At 40.6% G+C, this 23,336-nt stretch overlaps 1 protein-coding gene and 1 long non-coding RNA gene across 17 annotated transcripts in view; one reads left to right on the forward strand and one right to left on the reverse strand.

Moving 5' to 3' along the window:
* CLASP2 (cytoplasmic linker associated protein 2) overlaps positions 1-23,336 on the reverse strand; it is a 180,867-nt gene that overhangs the window by 147,762 nt on the left and 9,769 nt on the right. For all 16 annotated transcript variants that reach the window (XM_039253708.1, XM_039253706.1, XM_039253705.1 and 13 more), the window contains exons 2-6: positions 19,138-19,216; positions 13,060-13,163; positions 11,059-11,150; positions 9,825-9,900; positions 7,791-7,888 (exon numbers count right to left, since the gene is read on the reverse strand). In XM_039253708.1, the coding sequence (XP_039109639.1) occupies positions 7,791-7,888; positions 9,825-9,900; positions 11,059-11,150; positions 13,060-13,163; positions 19,138-19,216 (449 nt within the window). The remainder of the gene's footprint in view (positions 1-7,790; positions 7,889-9,824; positions 9,901-11,058; positions 11,151-13,059; positions 13,164-19,137; positions 19,217-23,336) is intronic.
* On the forward strand, positions 13,176-21,832 carry LOC120246254. The gene is made up of 3 exons (XR_005531990.1): positions 13,176-13,271; positions 15,458-15,594; positions 21,756-21,832. It is a non-coding gene; the product is annotated as an uncharacterized LOC120246254 (long non-coding RNA).

A 23,336-nucleotide genomic window follows, 5' to 3' on the forward strand; every position in this document is an offset into this window, starting at 1 on the left:
GATCCTCAGTCCCCCTCTCTCTGCCCCTCCCGTGCACACGTGCACTTTCTCTCTCAAGAAATAAACAAACATTAAAGAAAGTTCACATATCTGAAAGGACTTCAGTTTAAAGACACAGGTTGCTTCATCCTATAGTTCTTCCAGAGAACTGAGAAGGCAGCAGACAGGTTGCCCAGAGAAAAGATGGGGACAAGATGGAAGGAACGCTGGAACTGGAAGGTGGGACCTCGGAATGAAGAGCAGACAGACAGGAACAGAAAGGAGGGGATCCAGGAGAGCTCTCTGGGGAAAAGGCAGAACAAAGATGTGAAGAAGCATGAAAGTGACACTCAGAATAGCAAAACGGGAGTAAGAAACTGAGGCTAGAAAGCTGAAGAGAGAATTGGTAAGGAATTAAGGTGGGCGGATAAAACATACAGCAAGAAATGTCTACAGGAAGTTTTAATTTAAAAAAAAGCGAGGGGGGGTGTCAGCTGAAATTCTAGAGAAATATAATGGTAGCAGGGAGGGAAGGAGGGCCAGTCAAGGTGGGAAGACATCACTCAAAGGTCTTTGGAACGGGGTTGGGCTAGGAAAGACGCACAGAGAGCTTATCTCACACCCTTTACCCTGCTGCGAGCCTTCACTTAGCTCTCCACAACTATCGTCTTTTTTTTTTTTTTTTAAATCCATTTAAGTAATCTCCACACCCAACATGGGGCTCAAACTCACCACCCCAATATCAAGAAGTCACATGCTCTTCTGACTGAGCCAGCCAGGCACCCCCAGTCTCCCTTTCCTCCTAAGACTTCTTACTTTACCAACTTCCACGTGAAACACTGACATTTGCTTAGTATTTACTGAAAGGACTTTAGTTCCCGGTTTAAAATTATATAAGGAGTAAGTTCGCACCTTCCTATATAATTTTTTAGTATTTTTATTTTGAGACACAGAGATCATGCACGTGCATGAGTGCAGTGGGGGAGGGGCCGAGAGAGAATCTTAAGCAGGCTCCATGCTCAGCTCAGATCCCAAAGCGGGACTGGACCCCACAACCCCGGGATCATGACTGGAGCAGTCAGATGCTCAACCGCCCAAGCTGCCCAAGCGCCCCTACACCTTATTGTCTTTAAAAGAAAAAACTAAACATACTATAATTTTCTATGTGACCCTCGCTGGATTGCCCTCATCCCTGGTCATTAAGTCTCAAATAATACAAAGCTCCATTCAACTATTTACTTTATTCGTAATGGAAGATCACTGCACATATAACCTGAAGGAAAAGGAGGAAAGGAACAAGGGCAGAAGGAAGAGACGAGGATCTTTTAAGTAATTCAGGAAGAAAAAAAATTTATAAAATTCAGTGGAAAGAAAATACAAAGAGGCCCGATCATCCAAAAGGTTATAAACACAACTTACAAGGCCACAGAACAGATGCCAGTAAAGCTTCAGGGAGGTTCCGACTCCGGAGAAGGACAGAGACCAGTAAAGCGTCAGCACAGAACCAGAAAAGCAGCTCTAACCAGAGTCCATATTTGAGTTTGGAGTCAAAATAACAAATTTCGTTGTAGTTTTGATCTGTATCTCTCAGATGGCTAATGGTGCTGAGCAATTTTTTACGGGCTTATTGGCCATTTCAATTTCTTCTATTCAAATCCTTTGCCTGTTTTTAAAATTGGGTATCTGCCCTTTCACTGAGGAATTATAAAAGTTTTTTACATATTATATACTCAGGACATGTCTTTTATGAGATGTACAATTTGTAAATATTTTTCCCATTATGTCGGTTTTCTGCAGATTTCTTGCTGGTATTCCTTGAAGTCCAAGTCTTTTATTTTGATAAAGTACAATATGCCTATTTATTTTATTTTGAGAGAGTGATCATGAGGGCAGGAGGGTGAGAGAGAGAGAGAAAGGGAATCTCAAGTAGGTTCTGTGCTGTCAGCACAGAGTCTGACACAGGGCTTGATCCCATGAACTGTGAAATCATAACCTGAGCTGAAATCAAGAGTCAGATACTTAACCAACTAAGCCACCAGGCTTAAATAGCCTTAAAAATATATCTATTTTTAATTTGGCCGCTTATACTTATGCATACATAAGAAACCACTGCCTAGCATTTTCTAAGTTTTATTGTTTTAGCCCTTACATTTAGCTTTATGATCCATTTAGACTTAATTTGGGGGTGTGGTGTAAAGAAGTCCAACTTCTTTTCTATTGCCCATGGAAATTCTGTTTTTACAGCACCATTTGTAGAAAAGACTATTCTTTTCCCATTGAGTGGTATTAGTACTTCTGACAAAAACTGATGGACCACAAATGTAAGGGTTTATTTCTAGACTCTTCTTTTGCACTGATCACGTGTCTAGTGTTATGCCTCTACCACACTGTCAGAGCTTATCTTTTTAAAAATAGCTGACAAAGGAAGAAAAAAATTTTAATTATTTTTTTAAAACTATTTGATTCAATGGTTTTATAAATTATACTTAAGTTTAGCTGTTTTAATAAAGAAGAAGGTCTTTCATAGAAATAAGGGTGGGTAAAACCAGAAATTTGCCTTAAAGAATTGTATCCAACAGGAAATTTGGAAATCACAAAGGGAGCAGTATTTGAGAAGCAGAAATATCCTTCCTGAAAATTAAAGTTTTATGACCACTATATGATTAAAAAATATAATTTTCAGGGGCGCCTGGGTGGCTTCAGAGATCAGTTCAGGTCGTGATCTCACAGTCCATGAGTTTGAGCCCCACACTTGGCTCTGTGCTGACAGCTCAGAGGCTGGAGCCTGCTTCAGATTCTCTCTCCCCCTCTCTCTCTCTACCCCGTCCCCACTTGCACTCTGTCTCTGTATCTGTGTCTCTCTCACAAATGAACATTAAAAAATATGTATATGTATATAATTTTCAAAAAAATTTAATATTCAATATAAAGTTAACTTTTGAGAGTAAACGCTAGTGGAAAGAGGGCAACAGTGGGATAATCATTTGAAGAAGTAAACCAAAATTTCATTCAGATTTTACCTTATGAAAGCTTTAGACTCTGATATAAATGGGTCCAGTATTTTTTTTAATGTTTTATTTATTTCTGAGAGAGAGAGAGAGAGAGAGAGACAGCGTGAGCAGGGGAGGGTCAGAGAGAGAGGGAGACACAGAATCGGAAGCAGCCCCAGGCTCTGAGCTGTCAGCACAGAGCCCAACGTGGGGCTCGAACCCACGAACCGTGAGATCATGACCTGAGCTGAAGTCGACGCTTAACCGACTAAGCCACCCAGGCGCCCCAAAATGGGTCCAGTATTTTGAAGAGTCAAAATAGCACCTACAAAATAAAGAGGTCACATGCTGAAAGGACAGAAAACACTGGGCCTGCTTGACGCAGAGCTCATCACACTTGTGCCCACACGCGGTCCTCCTCACTGCCCACCACCCGGTAGAGAAGCATCGCGGGGAAGGCTGTGCTTTGAGGACACAACTGTAGACTGGAAGTCAGAAAGCCTCGGCTTCTCACCAACTACCTGTCTCCGCTCTGGTCTCAGACTCCTGATCTGCCAAGTGACTAGCCCACTCAGAGGTCGGAGAAAGAAGAATGGACACGTTAATAAGTCCATGGCTCATTTCAGTAAGAACATTAGCATAAGCTGGCCACGGAGGATAAAAGCCTTCCAGTTGATTCTGATGGGGGGAGAAAAATCACGTAAGGGGTTTCTCCTAGCAACTGAAATTACTTATAAAATATAACTTAAGAAGAAAGGAATACTATACACCCATCTTACTTGGAGCCTATGTGCAAAAATCCTAAGCACACACACGGACACTTAATTTATAACAAAAGGAACACTGAAGAAAGTGGTGCCGGGTCAAGTGGACACCCACATGTAAAATAGATGTATCTGAACCTATTCACACCACTCTCAAGGAAAATACTACCTGGCCTACAAATCTAATGTGAGTAAAACATCAAGACAATTACCCAGAGATTGTCTTTAACACATCAGGCTAAGTAAAAATTTCTTAAACCAGGCACAAAAATGTCTAATCACGAAGGAAATGACTGAAAACCACATGAAAATTAAAAACTTACATACATGAAAAGATATCACCAAGAAAGTAAAAAGGCAAGTCACAAGGGGGAAGAGGGTATCTGAAACACACATCGCTGACCATGGGCTTGCATCTAGAATATGTTTTAGAAAGTTCTACTCATCAATTTTTTTAAATGACAGACCACTGAATTACTAAAAACAGGCAAGAGACCTGAAAAGACAACTAAAAGAATATATCCAAGGACTGGTAAGTGCATTAAACGGTGCTCCTCTTTATTAGTAATCAGAAAAATGCAGATTATAACACATACACCAGAAATCTAAAATTAGTAAAATAGGACTAATAATGCCAAATCAGAGAAAATGTAGAAGAACAGGAATTTGCAAACAATGCCAGTAAGAATATAAATGGGTACAACACTCTGGGAAACCGTTTGTCAATATCAAGTACAGGTGAACATACCCTACTGCCCAACAATTCCACTCTTCGATACAGTCTAAGAGAATGAATACACAAGTACACCAAAAGACATGTACAAGAATGTTTTTAATACCATTATTCAAAAAAGCTATAAGCTGAAAACAACACACAAGTCCACCATTAGTATGATGGACTTTCCATCATACGGAAAATGGAAAACTATATGGTAATGAAAATAAACCAACTGTAGCCAGATCCAACAACCAAAATGATTTTTAAAAAAAGTTAACTGAAAGAAGGCAGACACAAAAGAGCAGATACTATACGATTCCACTTATATAAAATTCAAAAACAGGCAAAATTAAACTATGGTGATAAAAATGAGGATCATGGTTACTTCTGGGAAGGACAGAAAAGGCAAGAATTAAAAAGGATTTGGGAAGGCTTCTGGCTGATTATAATGTTCCCTTTTGCCACCTGTGTGGTGGATACATGAGTATATTCACTTTGTGATAATTTATACAGCTCCATACTTATGAGTTACATATCTTTCTGTACGATGTCATATTTGCATAAAATTGTAAAATTATTTAGTAAAAAGTAACTTCAATATAAATTTTTAATTTTTTTAATGTTTTATTTTTGAAAGAGAGAGAGACAGACAGAGCATGAGCAAGGGAGGGGCAGAGAGGGAGACACAAAATCTGAAGCAGGCTCCAGGCTCTGAGCTGTCAACAGAACCGAACATGGGGCCTGAAGCCAAGAACCTCAAGATCAGGACCTGAGCTGAAGTCAGGCACTTAACCGACTGAGCCACCCAGGTGTCCCTAAATTTTAAAAAATACATGATGTAATATATATACATACATACATGCACATACTCATACACATAATTATATTACATTAACATCAATTCTTTCATTCACATAAAATGATGTAGACTACTCAAATGAAATTGTTAGCTCTGGAAGTAGAAAATGAGTAAATACACAAAATAATGCATATTTCATAGACAATCTTATTACCAAAAAAATAACTGGTACTGGAAAAAAAAAAAAAACTACATGGTAGGAGACACAGCCACATACGTTGAGAGTTATGATAAAAGAATGTATTACCACCTCTCAAGTGGTCTGGCCTTTCGTGATACCACCCTACACCACCCCCCACACCCTCCCAACACCACCCCCCCCACATCACCAAAAATCTATCAAGCCTCCAGATCCAACTACCAAGTTATGGGGAATGAGGACAGAAGAGCACAATAAACCACAACCACAGAAAAAGATCAGCAATATTCAGAATATAGGAAACTTTATGAGATAAACTGCCTGGCTTATTGAATAAATAAACACAAGGGGAAAAAGTGCTGGAGGTATATAAAGATTTAGAAAGACTTGTAAGAACTTATCAGCTAACTGTTGGACTTCAACTGAATACTGATATAAACAAAAATATAGATATATACTTATGTTTATAAAGCAACTGGAAATTTGTTTTCTGGGTTTTTTGAAATAACTGGAAATGTGAATGCCGACTGGATATTTGACTTACAGAATTATCTGCAAAACAAATTTAACTTGTGATGATGGTATTATGGTTGTGATTGAAAAAAACCTCTTTTTCAATTTAGAAACATATTGAATAATTACAGATGAAACATCATGGCTTGGGTATGCTTCAAAATAATACAGGACAAAAGTAAGTAGGTAAGAGTGTAACATATGAAACTGGCCATGAGTTGTTAATTGTTGGAGTTGCATAATGGGTACACGAAGGCTCATTATACTACTGTCTGCTTTAGCATGTTTGAAATTTTCCATAATAAAAAGTTAAAAAAAAAAAAAAAAGACCTTTCAAGGTTCCCTTAAAATGAGGACTAAAATTTGATTACAAAAAAATTTATGTGGAATAATATCTTTTTTAAACCTATTTTTTAAGTTTATTTATTTTGAGAGAGAGAGAGAGAGAGAGAGAAAGGCAGAAAGAGAGGGTGAGAGGGAATCCCAAGCAAGTTCTACACTGTCAGTGCAGTGGGGCTTGATCTTACAGAACCATGAGATCATGACCTGAGCCGAAGTTGGATCCCTAACCAACTTAGCCACCCAGGCACCCCTGAAATAATATCTTTAAGAAAAACAGAAACTCTGAAAAGTACTAAAGAAAAAAAAATACCTTTGAAAAAAGTGTTCTGATATAGGAGAAGCTTATCAATGGGATTTTTACTGATCTGATTGATGCTACTAAACTCAGATATTCTTAATTTTCTTTTTATTTGACTATACTTTAAGATTAGTGACTAGGGGTGCCTGGATCACTACTCAATCAGTTAAGCATCCAACTTCTGCTCAGGTCATGATCTCACGGTTCGTGGATTCGAGCCCCGCGTCGGGCTCTGTGCTGACACCTCAGGGCCTGGAGCCTGCTTCAGATTCTGTGTCTCCCTCTCTCTCTACTCCTCCCTTGCTTGTATGCAATCTCTCTCTCTCTCTCTCTCTCTCTCTCAAAAATAAAAAACATTGAAAATAAATTTTAAAAATAAATAAGACAGGCGCCTGGGTGGCTCAGTCAGTTAAGCGTCTGATTCAGCTCAGGTCATGATCACACAGTTCGTGGGTTTGAGCCCCGCGTCGGGCTCTGTGCTGACACCTCAGGGCCTGGAGCCTGCTTCAGATTCTGTGTCTCCCTCTCTCTCTGACCCTCCCCTGCTCACACTCTCTCTCTCTCTCTCATTCAGATATAAATAAAACATTAAAAAAAAAAAAAGAATAGTGACTAATTCCTCTATAGCTTTCTGTTATCCAGTATCTTGTCCAGTATATTTTAACAGAAAGCACTAAAAACAATTTACTTAATGAATGGATTAATGTTTTTACTATATTCTTGCTCAAGAATCTTCCAAATACTGTAATGATTATTACTGCCTGGTATAAAACAGTTTTCCCTGAAAGTGGTATTTAATTACATATTAAATAATATAGAAGTATATAATCAGTGTCCAAAAAAATTATAACATCTCAAACCCTTTTTATTTAATTTTATTTTTTAATTGTTTATTTTTGAGAAAGACAGGGGTGGGGGGGGCAGAGAGAGAGAGGGAGACAGGATGGGAAGCAGACTCTGTGCTGACAGCAGACCATGAGACCCTGATCTTAGCTGAAGTCAGAAGCTTAATGGGAGGAGCCACCAGGCACCCCTCAAAACCTTTTTAAACAGTGATAACCTATGTATCTTTTTGTATCTTTAGAATTTTTAACAATGTCAGAAAACTGAACCTATTGAAAAGAAACACATGAAATTAAAACTTTTAAAACCAACAGCATATGAGCAAACAAACTCAGCAAGACTTACCTCGCAGGGGGGATTCCTCTCTTCCACAGGTCCGCCCTCACTCTCTCCCCCACATGCCTGTAGATCTCCACCATAGCCAACACTGCAGCATCTCTCACCTGCCACAGAATTCAGAAAGCAAAAAAAATAAACTTAGATGAGACATAATAAAAGACTTCATCTCAAGGCAACATTACACTAGCACACCGACTTGAAGCTCTCAGTGGTTTTAATGCTTCTAAACCCCTGAGGGATTTTGGCAAGTCATTAGCAAAAACCAAGAGGATCTGCCGAGAAACCTCTAGAGAAACCTTGTAAAAGGTTTTGTAGAAATCTGAAAAACATAGAAATAAAAGTTATTAATGTGGCTTTTAAAAAAATCTTCTATTTGTAATAAGACTGCATAAAAGTTGCCAATAATTGTATGATTACAAATCATTATTGTGGTTAATATACTTTCCTGGAATAAAACTGTGCTTCAAGAATGTGGTCCGAACTCAACACCAGTGTGCACAGCATCATTATTCAGAATAGTCAAAAGATGGAAACAACCCAAATGTCCACCTATGGATGCGCGTGTAAACAGAACGTGGTAAACACACACAACGGAATATCATACAGCCTTAAAAAGGACAGGAGGCAATTCGGACAAACGACAACACGGAAGACCCTGGGAGACATTACGCTAAGTAAACCATGCTAAATGCAAAGGGACAGATTGGATGGCTCCACTTTCACAAAGTACATAGCGCGTAACAATTCTTACAATGCTTCCCTTACGCAGAAAAGGGAACATGTGGTCGCCAGCAGCCAGAGGGAGTTTTGGCTTAACAGGTGCAGGTTTCAGTTTGGGAAGATAAAAATCCAGGAAACTGAACGCGGTGACGGCTGCACAACAGTGCACTGAATGCCAATGAACCACACGCTTAAAAATGCTTGGAAAGCTGGGGTGCCTGGGTGGCTTAGTTGGTTAAGCGTCCGACTTTCGCTCAGGTCATGATCTCGTGGTTCGTGGGTTCGAGCCCCGCGTCGGGCTCTGTGCTGACTGCCAGCTCAGAGCCTGGAGCCAATTTCAGAGTCTGTATCTCCCTCTCTCTCTGACCCTCCCCTGCTCACGCTGTCTCTCTCTCTCTCCCCTAGAAATTAAAAAAAAAAAAAAAAATGCTTGGAAAGGGAGGCCTGGGTGGCTCAGACTGCGGTTCAGGTCGTGATCTCACGGCTCAGAGCCTGGATCCTACTTCAGATTCTGTGTCTCCCTCTCTCTGCCCCTCCCCTGCTCATGCTCTCACTCTGTCTCTCTCTCTCAGAAATAAGTAAACATTAATAAAAAATGACTGGAATGGTAAATTTTATGCTGTATTTTACTACAATTAAAAGAAAAAACTGTGGCCTCGACACAGGAATTTGGAAGATGGCCATAGGTTCCTTGTCCAGCTCGTTGTCAAAGAGCAAATGAAAAAGTAGTAAAACTCTACAGATGTCTAGAGGTAGAGCTAAGCCTGATAGCAGGAAGACTTCACCCAGGGTTATTGCAAATGCCCAAGCTGTGCCCACAAGGGTACAGACAAGACCCAACACCACCAGGATGACCACGCTCCCAAAGGGCCCCTGCATTATGCCGAGCACACGCAGCTCAGGCAACCCTCCTACGAGGGATGTGCCGCTGGCACACAGCCCTCTGTTAAACAGGGTTATGACCACTGTCAGGAATGAAGAAAGAGAGCTGCCCACCTGTCCTCACAGTTAACATGCAGGACTATGAAAGCAAAGGAAGGCAGGGTCTCTGTCACTCCATCTTTCAAACCAAGAGCTGTCCTTTTAGTACCATATATCCTTCCAACCAGTCAAGCGAGTGACCATCTTAAGCAACCTAAGTGACTATCATGTGTTCTCAGAAAGTAATTGGTGGATTTTAAAAGAGAAATGAGGTGAAATCTTAATTTCATAATCCCCTCCACCCTCCCTCTTCTTTTTTAAAAACGGAGTAAGAGGCCTAAAAAAGAAGAGGTGGCCACAAAAAAATCAGTCAATGCTTGAATGTAAATAAAATTTTACCTGGCTGTTGGAATCTCCAAATAGGATACACAAATGTGGTACCAACTTGCTGAGGACTAGCGGCCGAGCCCCAAAACTAAGTATAATTTGAAACAAAAATAAAGAGAATTTGGTTTTAGTCAAACAGTAAACAAAATACACTTTCTTCTGGTTTATAGCAATAAGACAAATATGGTGGAGAGCATGGTACACATCATCAGAACATGAAGGATATGAGACACAAGCAAAAACTAGTTCTAAACGATGTGAAATATGCAAAATTGAATAATCATGACCCACAATGAAAACTGTCAACACATGATCCAAGAGAACAAAATCTTCAACCAACGGCACTCTTAAACCTGGCAACCTATCCATCGCTCATGAAAATTTGAGCTTTGTCTTTAAAATAGTGATTTTTTAGATACTGGGTCTCAAATAAATTTACATTCCAAGAAAATATTTATTTATGTTTATTAATATTTTGATGAGGTCATGGGTTGAAAGCAAATGACAGGAGAGCCAAAACCCACAGAAGTGTGCAGACTGAATGCACTTACAAGCTCTAGGTGGCAGAAAGGACCACAGAGGAGTGAAAGAAAATAAATGAAGGTATAGTTAGAATAAAGGAAGTAACACTACAGGAAAAGTTGAAAGCTACAATAGATCACCTATCTTGTTGCATAGAACTTGAGCAAATACTTAAGAACAAAAGCCCTGGTTTACAACTTTTTCAGACTGGAGCTCTGAGCTGTGTGGCTTCTATGCTATCAGAGCTCTACCTGCTGCTATCCAATTCGCTGTCTAGCCACCAGGCCAAATCTTGCTCAGTCTATGATTTTGGTAACCATCCACACTGGTCTAGAAAACCTAGGTGGGGGAAATAGCTACAATATCTGAAACACCACTGAGTAAAAACAATGCCAAACTGGGTTCAGAACAGAAGCAGATCCTAACTTATAGCAGCATTCCTGTTATACGACCATCTATTCTGGGTAGCAACTGTTACTTATTCAAGAAAAAAAGAAAAACACTTCTTATCACCAATTGTTTTAAGTCAGCATACACATAAAAACTTAACAGCTAAAAATATCAGATCAAATAAAAACTCTCATACCAGAGATTAATTAATAACTAATTTAAAATTTGTTATTTCCATAGCTTTCCTTGAGCTTTATGAAATGGATATTGTTTTTTCTTTTCAGCAAAATGAAAAACAAGTAAGTTGACTATTTTCAATAATCATAAAACTTACACATTTAAGGTTTCAATAAGACATAAACACACGCCTTCTCGAGATCGAAAATTCTTGTGCTTAAAACCGGAGGTCAACTGTTCCCAAATGTACTATTTGAAAGAGAAGTAAACAAGCAGAATAAAAAATTAAATTACTCATGTTATAATATTTAATCTATTTCCAACCTTATCACAACCTTCCTGATAACTGAATCTTCCCATCAGACTTTACCTCTCTGTAAGGGTTTCTAAGCCAAATTTGTGCTCATGTTGCTCTCACCCATTTTTTAATATCTTAATCACAGTTTTTGGTTTTTATTTAATATCTTTCACTTTAGATTTCAATTATTCTCAGAAAAACCTTACAATTTCCACGGACATAGAATTCTTTCTAAGCTTTAGAAACCTTCGACAACAATGCTACCATTATAAGCCCAACAGTCCAGTGAGCATTTAAAAGGTCTAATGTTGCCTAGCAACCACTATAGATTGTCACATGGAACAGGCTTTTTCAGCATTTTATAATTCAGGCTTTTCTCCTTCAGCACTGGATCCAAATACAGAAACATTATTTGGGTAAATCATTTTATTGCTACCTACTATAATTTTCTTTTGCAAAAACCATACATAAACCTATACAAATAATCCCAATTATATGAATACAGTGTTAAGAAGGAACCCAACTTTATTTTTCCAAACATAAAGCCAATTGACTCAATCAGTCCTTTCTCTGCAGTTAGAAACACCGTCCTTCCCATTTGTTAAATCCACACACACACACCCTTCTCTTCCTGGACTCTATATTCAGCTCTACTAATGTTACTCTCTTTCTGCCAAACTTTCTGGAAGCAACCTGGAAGTTTACCCAGAAAATCTTAAAGGTGAACAACCTGATGCAGCAACACCACCTCAGGAACACTATTCTACATAAATACTTATATTTCTGTCCAAGGACACATGTACAAGGATGTTCCTTGTAGTAATGTTTATAATGATAACACATCAAAAATGAGTTAAAATTTGAACCACTAAGCAAGTGCTGAAGGATACCCACCAAACTATTAGCAAAGACTTCATTCCAAGGTGTAAAATATCTGGGCAGTTTAGTTTTACAATTGAACACTCTTTGGATTTTTTCTAAAACATATGTAATATATATTTTTAAAACTCTATTCTAAGAGATAACACATAATACCATTGCAGATATCGTAAATTTCTGATTTTTTTCCTACTTAACATGAGATATTCTATAAATCTTTGTTTACGTATCAATTTATCTTTTTAAAAATTTTTTTAACATTTATTCATTTTTGAAAGGGAGACAGAGAGAGCGGGGAAGGAGCAGAGAGAGAGGGAGACACAGAATCAGAAGCAGGCTCCAGGCTCTGAGCTGGCTGTCAGCACAGGGCCCAACGTGGGGTCAAACCCACGAACCGTGAGATCATGACCTGAGCCAAAGTTGGACTCTTAACCGACTGAGCCACCCAGGTGCCCCTACGTGTCAATTTATCTTCACTCTCCTTTTGAAACACCTCCCTAAGGGCTAATTTCTTTTACTGTATTCATAACACACAAATCAGTGTCATAGAATATGCCTTATATAATTAGTAACCACCTGTTCAAATAAAAATTTTGTTCTTGTCACTGTGAAAGCTGCAGAAATTAATACTACACTCAGTAGTTCTCACAATGAGCTTTGTCACTGAACACCATATAATCTGCAGGTAAGAAAAACTGAAGAGTAATATATTCAGCATATTGTCCAATGAACAGAATCTGAGTCAGCTATGTAAAAAACGTCAAAGAGTAGAAAATAGGAAAAAGGGGAAAAAAACCAAGCAGTTAAATATTGATATTTTATCTCAAATTTCAACTTCCTTAAAGCATTAACAGTAATTCACTGTTTCAGATTTCAGCTTCGTGCCCCTGGAGTCTTCAATGATGTGCTGTGATTACCATCTGTTTATACTGATATTTCATCGCTGATGAGCAAAACTTAAAATGTAAAGTGTAGGCCTACCATAGGTGGTGCTACTTGGTCCATGAGCTTCAACATCAGAGTCTGAGCTTCATCTCGAACCTTGTCTTTGGCATCTCCCATTCTGTCTATTAAAGCTGCAATAACTAGAGAAAGGCAGAGGGAAGAGAGTAAGTATTTACGATTCATCTCCATTATAAGCTATGTTTTACAAAATTACAAAACAGCTCGTTCCATAAACGAAAAGTTATCAGGTAAGCAAATTATTTTCTTTACTCGTGAGTCCAATAAAAAATAACAGAGAAGGAAGGTTCAAACGCATACTTACGGCATGATATGCACTTATGATCATGTTCAAAAAACAGGCAAGACTAAACATGATCCTGTGTAGAGAGCTGTGCGGCTAGTTGAGCTCTATGGACCTGCACGGGACGGTCACCAGAAAGCCCTGTCGGCGGTAACCTCTGGGAGAGGCGGGGAGGCATCATAGGAAATGCAGAGAGGAAGCATCTAAGACAGCAGAGTTCTGGGTCCTGACCCGGGCACGGGCAGGTGCTGGCTTACGATCACGTGTCTGATACGCACTTTCATGGCCGTAGGACATACTGTTCTACTGACACACATGAAAGCCGGGCCCCTGGCCTTACGGCTTTTCTCTACCATGTCCGAGGCTGTGGCACTGCTCCATGCGACGCAGCAAGAGAGGCAGGGGACAGTCTGTTTTTGGAGAGTTTTCATGAAAAGGGGGTGAAGGGAAAGGGAGGTGAGGGCGGAATCAAGAGGGTACAGGTTCTAACGTTGGCTCATAGGGCAAAAACCTCTCATAGTCAAAATTTTCTTTTGTAATCACTTAAATCACCACTGCCCCTCGGGTGGGGTTACAAGGTGTGAGGCCACATCTCCTTTTGTCTTTACCTCCTCAGCCCATAAAGGCTGGCAGCGGTGCTCACCTCAAAAAAGGACTGAAACTTAAAAAGAGAACGCATTTAAACAGCTTAGAGTGGGGCCCGAAGTGAGCATTTTGTGTGTCACCGCCCACCCCTGCGCCACCAGCGTCATCCTGCAGGCTGGACGGCAAAGAAGTGAACTTTTTTCTCTTCTGACACAACAGCCCCAGCCTTGCTTTCCCTGACGCAGTGAAGGCTGAGGCCTGCTTTACAGAGAGGAAGGAAGAAGAAATAAGATAGAGAAAGGGGTTTCCTCTCATTTACTTAGAGACGATTACAATTAAGCGTTTATATACTTTGACGCAAATATACTCTACAACATAACATTGTCTACAATATAACAACTGGACAGATTTAATAATAATGAACAACAACACTTAAGGAAAAAAGAAATTACATCATTTTTGGAAGAAAATTAGACTATAGTGAGAAGCCCACTGTGAGAAGTTTATCCAAAAACCTAAGCTTAGTATAAGAAAACAAAGTTCTTGCCATAAAAGCATAAGCCTGATCATGAGGCAACTGAAGGGCCTGTCAGCTGGGACAACATAAATAAATACTTCTCATCCTGCTTAGATGTATTGTTAACATTAGAGAAAATCACCAACATTTGTAGGACTGGCTGTTGTGGGACTCTGGTTCTGATAGCTTCAGAGGCAGAAGATAGTAAGAAACACTTAATACAGGTATCATTATGTACCAAGCAATGAATTCTCTCATGTTAACCTCATAACAACCCAATCAAAGAGAGAAGGCTCATTTGATAGAGATGGCCCCAAAGGATGAAGTACCTTGCCCAAAGTCACACAAATAGCAAGCTGAAACCAGGATTTAAATAACCACACAATTAGGCCCCAGTCACAACTACTTCCATTTGCTTGTAATTGACGTGTGTGTGTGTGTGTGTGTGTGTGTTGACAATCACACAACAGTAGTATAAAAAAAAAAATCTACTGCATTTTTGAGAGGTAGAATTTAACTCCAAAAAGAAATATTAAAATGTTGGCCCAAACCAGGGCTCCTTCCAATACAGAAAAACTAAACTTTTATAAAATATAAGCAGCAAAAACAACTTGACGTTACATAAACTTTTTACTATAGCTATTAAAAAAAGTCCATACGTTTTTTGCATTAGAATTCCTTTTTGACACATACTCTCTTGGTGTGAAACAGAACAAGATTCTATTCCTAGTTTTACCAGCTGTGAATTATGTAAGACCGTAAACTTCCCTGAACTTGAAAGCTCCCTTGTCTATAAAAGGAGGAGGAGTGCAGGCCTCTACCTCACACAAGTAGCAGCAGGCCAAACAGGTGAAGTGAAGTTTAAAAAAAAAAAAAAAGACTTGTGCTAAGCCCATAATGAGCATCTGGAAGAGTCAACAGTCCACCCTAAAGATCTGTATGTATTATAATGACCATTTAATTATCATTCCACATGATGAATATTCAAAAGGTAATTAAGGGACTCCTAAACAGAGCTTTTCATCCTGTAGATGGAAGAACTTGCTGCACGGACTGGGACTTGAACAGTGAAACATCAAGAAGTGTAAAGCACAGCGGGGAGTAGATCTTATTCTCTGAGCACTGTGTGAGACACAACCCTTTTACAAGATGGAAGAGTGATAAGCAGGTAGCCCAATTACTCTAATACTCTTTCTGTAATTCCATTTTGGGTTAAAACTATCTGTTTAAAATTTGGGAGATATGAGATCCTTTACTGAATTCAGTTATCATAAAACCAGGGCTGGCGATCATTGTTAAATGTAAATTGGATATATTTTTTTGTTTGAAAAACTTATTTTTCCACAGTCCCTGTGGCCACAAAAGAAAATTTAAATATTTTATATTAAAGAACTCCATCAAAAGAGCCCATACTCTTTCTGGAACTTTGTCCAAAACTGAACATCCATCTCAATTTTCCTAAAACACCTCTTTACTTTTAATATTAAAAGACAAAAAAATACCTATGTTAATAACTTAAGTGTACCAAAAGAAAATATCACTCATATCAAGTTACATATATCTAAGATTACATTATTTAAAAAAAAAAAAAGGGTCGCCTGGGTGGCTTAGTCGGTTAAGCGTCCGACTTTCGCTTAGGTCATGATCTCGCGGTTCGTGGGTTCGAGCCCCGCGTCGGGCTCTGTGCTGACTGCCAGCTCGGAGCCTGGAGCCTGTTTCAGTCTGTGACTCCCTCTCTCTCTGACCCTCCCCTGCTCACGCTGTCTCTCTCTCTCTCTCCTAGAAATAAATAAAACATTTAAAAAAAAAAAACCTTCAGGGGCGCCTGTGTGACACAGTCAGTTAAGCGTCCAACTTCAGTTCAGGTCATGATCTCATGATTCGTGGGTTCCAGCCCTGAGTCGGGCTCTGTGTTGACAGCCCAGAGCCTGGAGCCTGCTTTGGATTGTCTGTCTTTCTCTCTCTCTCTCTCAAAAATAAACATTAAAAAAAATACCTTTAGCACATAGTTTAATTCAATTCCTTCCTTCCACAGAAGAGCTCCTAAAGTGGGTTGGCTAAGGTCTAAAACAGTAAAACAAGAAAGCTAACCGTGGCCTCCCCATTCCGCACTGTACCTCCGCAAGAGCACAGAGGGGCACCTGCGTGGCTCAGCTGGTTAAGCCTCCAACTCCTGATTTCGGCTCAGGCCATGACCTCATGGTTCACGGGTTCAAGCCCTGTGGGCCGGCTCTGCTTGGGATTCCCTCTCTCCTTCTCTCTCTGTCTCTCCCCTGCTCACTCTCTTTCTCTTTCTCTAAATCAAAACAAAACAAAACAAAACATAAGAGTACAAAGATACAGTGCCTATCTTGTGGAGCTATCATACAAATCAGAAACAATGTGAGGATAATCTTTTACACACGCGAAGCTGATAAAGCCCAATAAATGGGTAACAAGTAGGCAATATACACTAGCAAAGTAGTGATGAGACTTTCTGGTTATACTACACTGACTCTGAATTAATAACAAGTTTGAGTTTCACAAAATGATGACCACTTAGGGTTCAAAGTGAAAATGATACTAACATTAATGTACACAAATAACCATAAAGAGTAGAAGATGAAAAGATAAAAGAAACTACACATATAAACCTATGCAGATATACAGAAAACACATATGAAAAACACTCAATAATAAAAGCAACTTAATGTAATTTATTTAGTATTAAACAGTTTGAGAAAAATAAAGAAAAATTCATTGTAGGGTAAGGTTGGTCTGAAAAGCTCCCAGATACTGAAATGGGAAGTAAATCCTTTAAAGAGAAAGAAAGGACCATGGAAAAGGGAGAGGACTGCGAAAAGGAAGCAGAGCACAGCAGAAGCACGAGCGAGTGAGCCGCTAGAACAGGAGGGAGCAGGGTTCGACGCAAGCGCAGGCGGGACAGGCGCGCCGAGGGAATGGACCGCCACCGGGACGGCAGAACAGAAGCTCTGAAGGCAGGTGGCTCCCGGGAGGCAGCGGCCTGGGATTCCGGCCCCACTGTCCCTATGGCCTCAGTGTCCGCAGTCAGTGGACTCTGCGTTCGAAAACCACGCGAGATACATAACACCTGGGATTACCGTGCCGTCCAAAATACTGTCTGTCACAACTGACACAGGAGCCGCTACAGGGCAGCGGTCCCAACCATGAACGCCCGCAGGCGGGGAGGCCCGGGAAATGCCAAAACGGAACCGGCGCTAACAAGGGCAGAGCCCAAGCACACGGCGGCTCTGAGACTGGAAGGGACGGGGAGACGGGAGGGACCTGGGAACCAGACAGCTCACGACCAGTAAGAAAGAGCGCCTACGACAACACTTCGCCAGCACTTAGGTGCCTGTGGGAGTGGAAGAACGCTCAAGACGAGCCACAAATATGATTTTTTTACATAAAACTTCCTAATTTTAAACAATGACTCAAAATCTTTTAAGCGAACACCCACGTAAAACACGTATGCAGCATTTTCAACATCAATCATAGGATCTTAAGCAGAAGCCTGACCCTGTGAAGGGTCAGCTTTTCGGAAGACCTTCATGCAAAGAATGAACCGGAACCAGGCACTGACTAAAAGGGGACACGGAAGGGATATTACTAAGATGCTTCTGCCTAAAGGACAGACAATGAAAATAAGAAACCAGCAGAATCTGGGGACAAACCGCATACGAAGCGCTAACTTAATGCATAAAAGAAAATCACAAGCAGCTGAGACCTCCCTTCTCTATTCCTACAGAAGAGGAGCCGCACCCACATCACAGCTCCTCAGGGCAGAGAGCAGCTCAGAGCCAGCGCTGTGACCCTGACTGCGGCACAAAGAGGAGCAGCAAGGACCAGGGTCTTGTGTGTGCCGCAAACACAAAGGAGCGAGCGCGGCCCGGAGGACGGCCGGCAGCGGGGCGGCTCTGCAAACTAGTTGTGATTTAAAAAAAAAAAAAAAAAAAAGTATTTTGGAAGTGTTCATAAAACACAGTTTTTTGTTTTTTGTTCTTTTTTTTTTTAATATTTTTATTTATTTCTAGGAGAGAGAGAGAGAGAGAAACAGCGTGAGCAGGGGAGGGTCAGAGAGAGAGGGAGACACAGACTCTGAAACAAGCTCCAAGGCTCTGCGCTGTCAGCACAGAGCCCGACGCGGGGCTCGAACCCACGAAACGCGAGATCATGACCTAAGTGAAAGTCGGACGCTCGACTAAGCCACCCAGGCTCCCCTATAAAACACAGTTTTAAAAACAATCTGACCAAAGTAATTTGGTTTATTGAATCTAATAATAAAAAATTGGGTCCTTTCATTTTGCTGTAACTTATTTTTATTACATTTTACAATATTGGTCTACAACAGACTAGCCAAGATAGAACTGGTCCTTCACCATAGAAATCTAAAGAGCAGCGCTGTACGTTATAAATTTTTAATGTTAAAAAAAGTAATAGTAAAAACATTTAAGTTATGAAGTAAAAATCTATTAGCAGTATATTTAATATGTTTTTTGTTTTTTTGGTTTTATTTATCTCAAAGGAAATACAATTATTTTAATAGGCTTAAACTCTTCTATGTCTAGGCCAACTAAAATGCTATATACTAGATCTCTAGGTTGTATAAAATTACCTTTTACACTCACAGAGAACCGATTCTGTTAAAGACCATGAGAAAACATGCCAGTACGTCAAAGCCTACAATGATTTTGAAATAAAGTTAACTTACCCATTACTACATAGGACTTAAATCGTGTTGATAATCTGTCCACAAAGGCACTTAAAATTTCCAATCCCATTAATGACACCTACAGACAGAAAAAAATTTAATGAATACAAACTACTAGTGCATTCTTTAATATATATAATCACTGACATATAAAGCTTTCATATATTACCAAGTTTTTGTTTAAAGATCCATTTTATTTTTTTGTATTTTTTTAATGTTTATTTATTTTTGTGAGAGAGAGGAGAGAGAGAGAGAAAATGTGAGTGGGGGAGGGACATAGAGAGGGAGACACAGAACCTGGAGCGAGCTCCAGGCTCCGAGCTGTTGGCAAAGAGCTGGATGTGAGGCTTGAACGCATGAACCGTGAGATCATGACCTGAGCCAAAGTCTGATGCTTAACCGACTAAGCCACCCAGGTATACCTATTACCAAGATTTTTTTTTAAGAAAATAAGGAGATTGAAGTATTCAGGGGTAAACAGTCATGAGGTTAGGGCACTCTAATCTCAAATGGTTCAATAAATGCTGCTACGAGTACTAATGTATACAAATGCAGGGAGATAAAGGCAAAACGTTAATAACTGGTAACACAGGTAAAGGGTGTAAAGAAGGCCACCAATTATAGTTGCAACTTTCCTCCTGTAATGTTGAAATGTTTCCTAAATGAAAGTTAAAAATTAAGAGCACCTTTAATTATAGAGGAATTCCAGCTTTTGTCTAGGACGGAGACGCTGGAAAAAATACCACTTCCACTTTAACAAGAAAAAAACCAAGTATCTACAGACCTAGAACTATTCTTGAGTCCATCAGAAAGCTGAAGTTGCAGGATAGTCAACTAGCCTGAAATTTAAGGAAAGACACGCCCCCGCGGGGAGGCGGGACCTGTGGCCCACGGGGCAGAGGACGGAAGGCAGGAGAGGCTGTACCGCAGGCGGGTGCGCGCCCTGCTGTGTGTAACTCCTGCTCAGCAGCCGGGTGCGGGCTGGCGTGAAGATGCTCAAGCTCTACCAGCCACAGACACGAAAGGAGACACGCTTTCTCCACAAACCTCCACTGGGTACTCATCATGGGAAGAAGCATCTGTCTCTCGTTTGTACGGGTCTCAGAGGAAGACAGCAGCCATCTCTGCAGGAGAGGCAGACTTTTCCTTCCCCATACCCTTGTCTTAATAAGAAACGAAGGTATGGAGCTGCTGAGAGAAAGACGAATACTGTCACCACCCGACACAGGTAAAAACTCACTGCTACTAAGAAAAGAGAAAAAGAAAACAGAGCACTCTACCTCTGAGGGAGAGGCAGAAATTCACCCTGGGCTCAAATGTCGAGCAGGGCAGGGTCTCTGCTAAAGCCTCATCCCCAAGACTCAGGGGCAAAGGGCTCCTAAGACTGAAGCTGGACCGAAAACCCAACTACACCCCCGCTCCCCACAACCAAGCTCGCAAGAACAGCCAAGGGAGGGCAGCTCCCCCTGTAGAAGAAAGCATGGAGAAAACCCCCTATGAGGCACAGGAGAAAAAGGGAAGGGCTCAAGTGGAGGGTGCTGGACACTGAGAACCTAACAATTCATTCCGTTCCTGGGTATACACCCAAAGCAGGACACAAACAGGTACTTGTGCGCCAACATTCACTACGGCATTGTTCACAACAGCTGAAAGGTACAAAGGCCCACAAGTCCTTCAACAGATGAACAGATAAAGAACATGCGCCATATGCGTTTAGCTAAAAATTTGGCCAGGGTGCCTGGGTGGCTCAGGTGGTTAAGTGTTGGACTCCTGATTTCGGCTCAGGTCACCATCTCATGGTTCGTGAGATCAAGACCCACGTTGGGCTCTGCTCTAAGTGTGGAGCCTGCCTGAGATTCTCTCTTCTCCTTACCCCCCTCCTCAGGGAAAAAAAAGTTTGGCCATAAATAAGACTGACTGGTACAGGCTACAACATGAATGAGCCCTGAAAGCATTATAAGTGAAGTCACGAATGGCCAAAGGTCATATGATTAAACTTACAAGAAGTGTCAAGAGTGTCCAGAACCAATGAACTGCACACTTCACAAATGACTAAACTGTGTAGTACGTAAGTTAAATCAATAAAGCTCTTTAAAACATACCTCACTTAGAAATCTATCTCTAAGATACACTAGCAAAATTATTACAAAACAAGCAGACATTATTCATTGTAAGAGACCAGAAACCATCCAAATATTCATCAATATGAGACAGATTCAATAAATTATGGTACAGCCACACTGCAGGGTACTGTAACACTGTAAAAATGAGCACTCACCTAATTCTGTTATGCAAGAGCCTCCATATGTTGTTAAGTGAAAAAAGCAGGTTGGGGCAATGTGTATATACAGCGAGGACTATGAAGAGACACGGTGACTTAGAAATGTTTGTTAAAAATAACAACAATGGGGAAACAATCAGGGGGAACAAATGTAATCCTTAGGAATAGGCTAAAAGGAATAGGGAAAGAAGCCAGACTATTTTGAATACCATTTGCAGCAATAACTAATTTCCCTGAAAATAAGTGAACCTGAATGTATACCGAATTAGTATTATAACCACACAGAAGAGGAGCTCAAGTGCCTTTCGAGTACAGTAATTTGATTACCTCTCTCCAGGGGGACACACCCGGAGGACAAAAACAACGCTGCAAAAAGGAAACGCAAATGCTTTCAGAAATCTTGACCGAAGGAGAAGGAAGACCTACAGAAGTAGGATAGACTGCAGGCCAGAATCTGAATTAAAATCACTATCAACGCATGGTATATTTTTCCTTAAAACTAAAACCCTAACCCTCTTCACTGAAAAAAGCCTAGAGGGCTTTGTTCAAACAAGAACGAGTGCCACTAGCGCGCACGCTGCATTTTCCACATACTCGTCCCCACTGACAGAGAACAAGAGCTTCTTGGAGAAGCGGCTGGTTCCAGGGCATGAGCAGGAAAAACGACATCGTGTGAGAACCAGACAGCAAAGATGCAGCAGAGATTCCTAGGGTCGTGTCAAGATAGGTCGGTTTGAATATTAATAAGGACAGTAAGTGCACCGTCTTGAAATGCATTAGATACGCTTAAATATAAGAATCTGCACGGATGAAAACTATGTGGCCAATACTGGAGGGCGCTAGAAGACCACCTCACTATTTTGACCATTAGTAAACAAAAGGAAAGAATCACATAAACTACAGGTATCGCTCAGATACGTGCATTCTGCCCCACACCACTGCAATAACGGGAATTATGCAACAAGGTGAGTCGAATGGGTTTTTTCCATTTCCCAGAGCATATTAAAGTCATGTTCACCCTGTACTGTGCTCGACTAAGCATGCACCAGCATTATGTGTAAAAAAGGACACACCTTAATTAAAAAATACTTTATTGCTAAAAAGTTAACCATTATCTGAGCTCTCAGCAAGTTTGCAATCTTGCTGCTGGTGGAGGGTGGTTGACGGCTGCTGACTGGTCAGGGTGGAGGTCGCTGAAGGCCAGGGTGGCTGTGGCAATTTCTTAAAATAAGACGACAGGCAAGCCTGCCACAACCACCAACTCTTCCTTTCATGAATGATTCCTCTGTAACACGTGGTGCTGTTGGACAGCATTTTCCCCACAGAAGGCCTTTCAAAATCGGAGTCAATGCTCTCAAGACTTGATGCTGCCCATCAACTAAATATATGTAATATTTTAAATCTTTTGCTGTCATTTCAACAATCTTCACAGCATCTTCACCAGGAACAGGTCTCATCCCAAGAAAAACTTTTTTTTTTTGCTCCTCCATCAGACGCAACTCCTCCTCTGTTCAAGTGTTATGAGACTGCAGCCAGTCAGTCCCTTCCTCCGGCTCCATTTCTTTCTTTTCTTAAATTTTAATTCCAGTCAACATACAGTGTTGCAGGAGTTGCAGGTGTACAATGTACTCATTCAACACTTACATCGCCTTGTGCTGGTCACAAGTGCACTCCTTAGTCCCGCCTACTCAGCCCATCAGAACATCCTATGGGAAGAGGACAGTCTCTTCCACAAACGGTGTTGGGAAGGCTGGACAAGAACATGCAAAAGACTGAAACTGAACCACATCCTTATACCTTACACAAAAATAAATTCAAAATGGATCAAAAACCTAAATGTGAGGCCTGAAACCATAAAAATCCTAAAACATAACACAGGCAGTAACTTCTTCAACATCGGCCGTAGTAACTTTCTAGA

Source organism: Hyaena hyaena, unplaced genomic scaffold, assembly GCF_003009895.1.
Source record: "Hyaena hyaena isolate Hyena2069 unplaced genomic scaffold, ASM300989v1 scaffold_459, whole genome shotgun sequence".
Classification (NCBI taxonomy): Eukaryota; Metazoa; Chordata; class Mammalia; order Carnivora; family Hyaenidae; genus Hyaena; species Hyaena hyaena.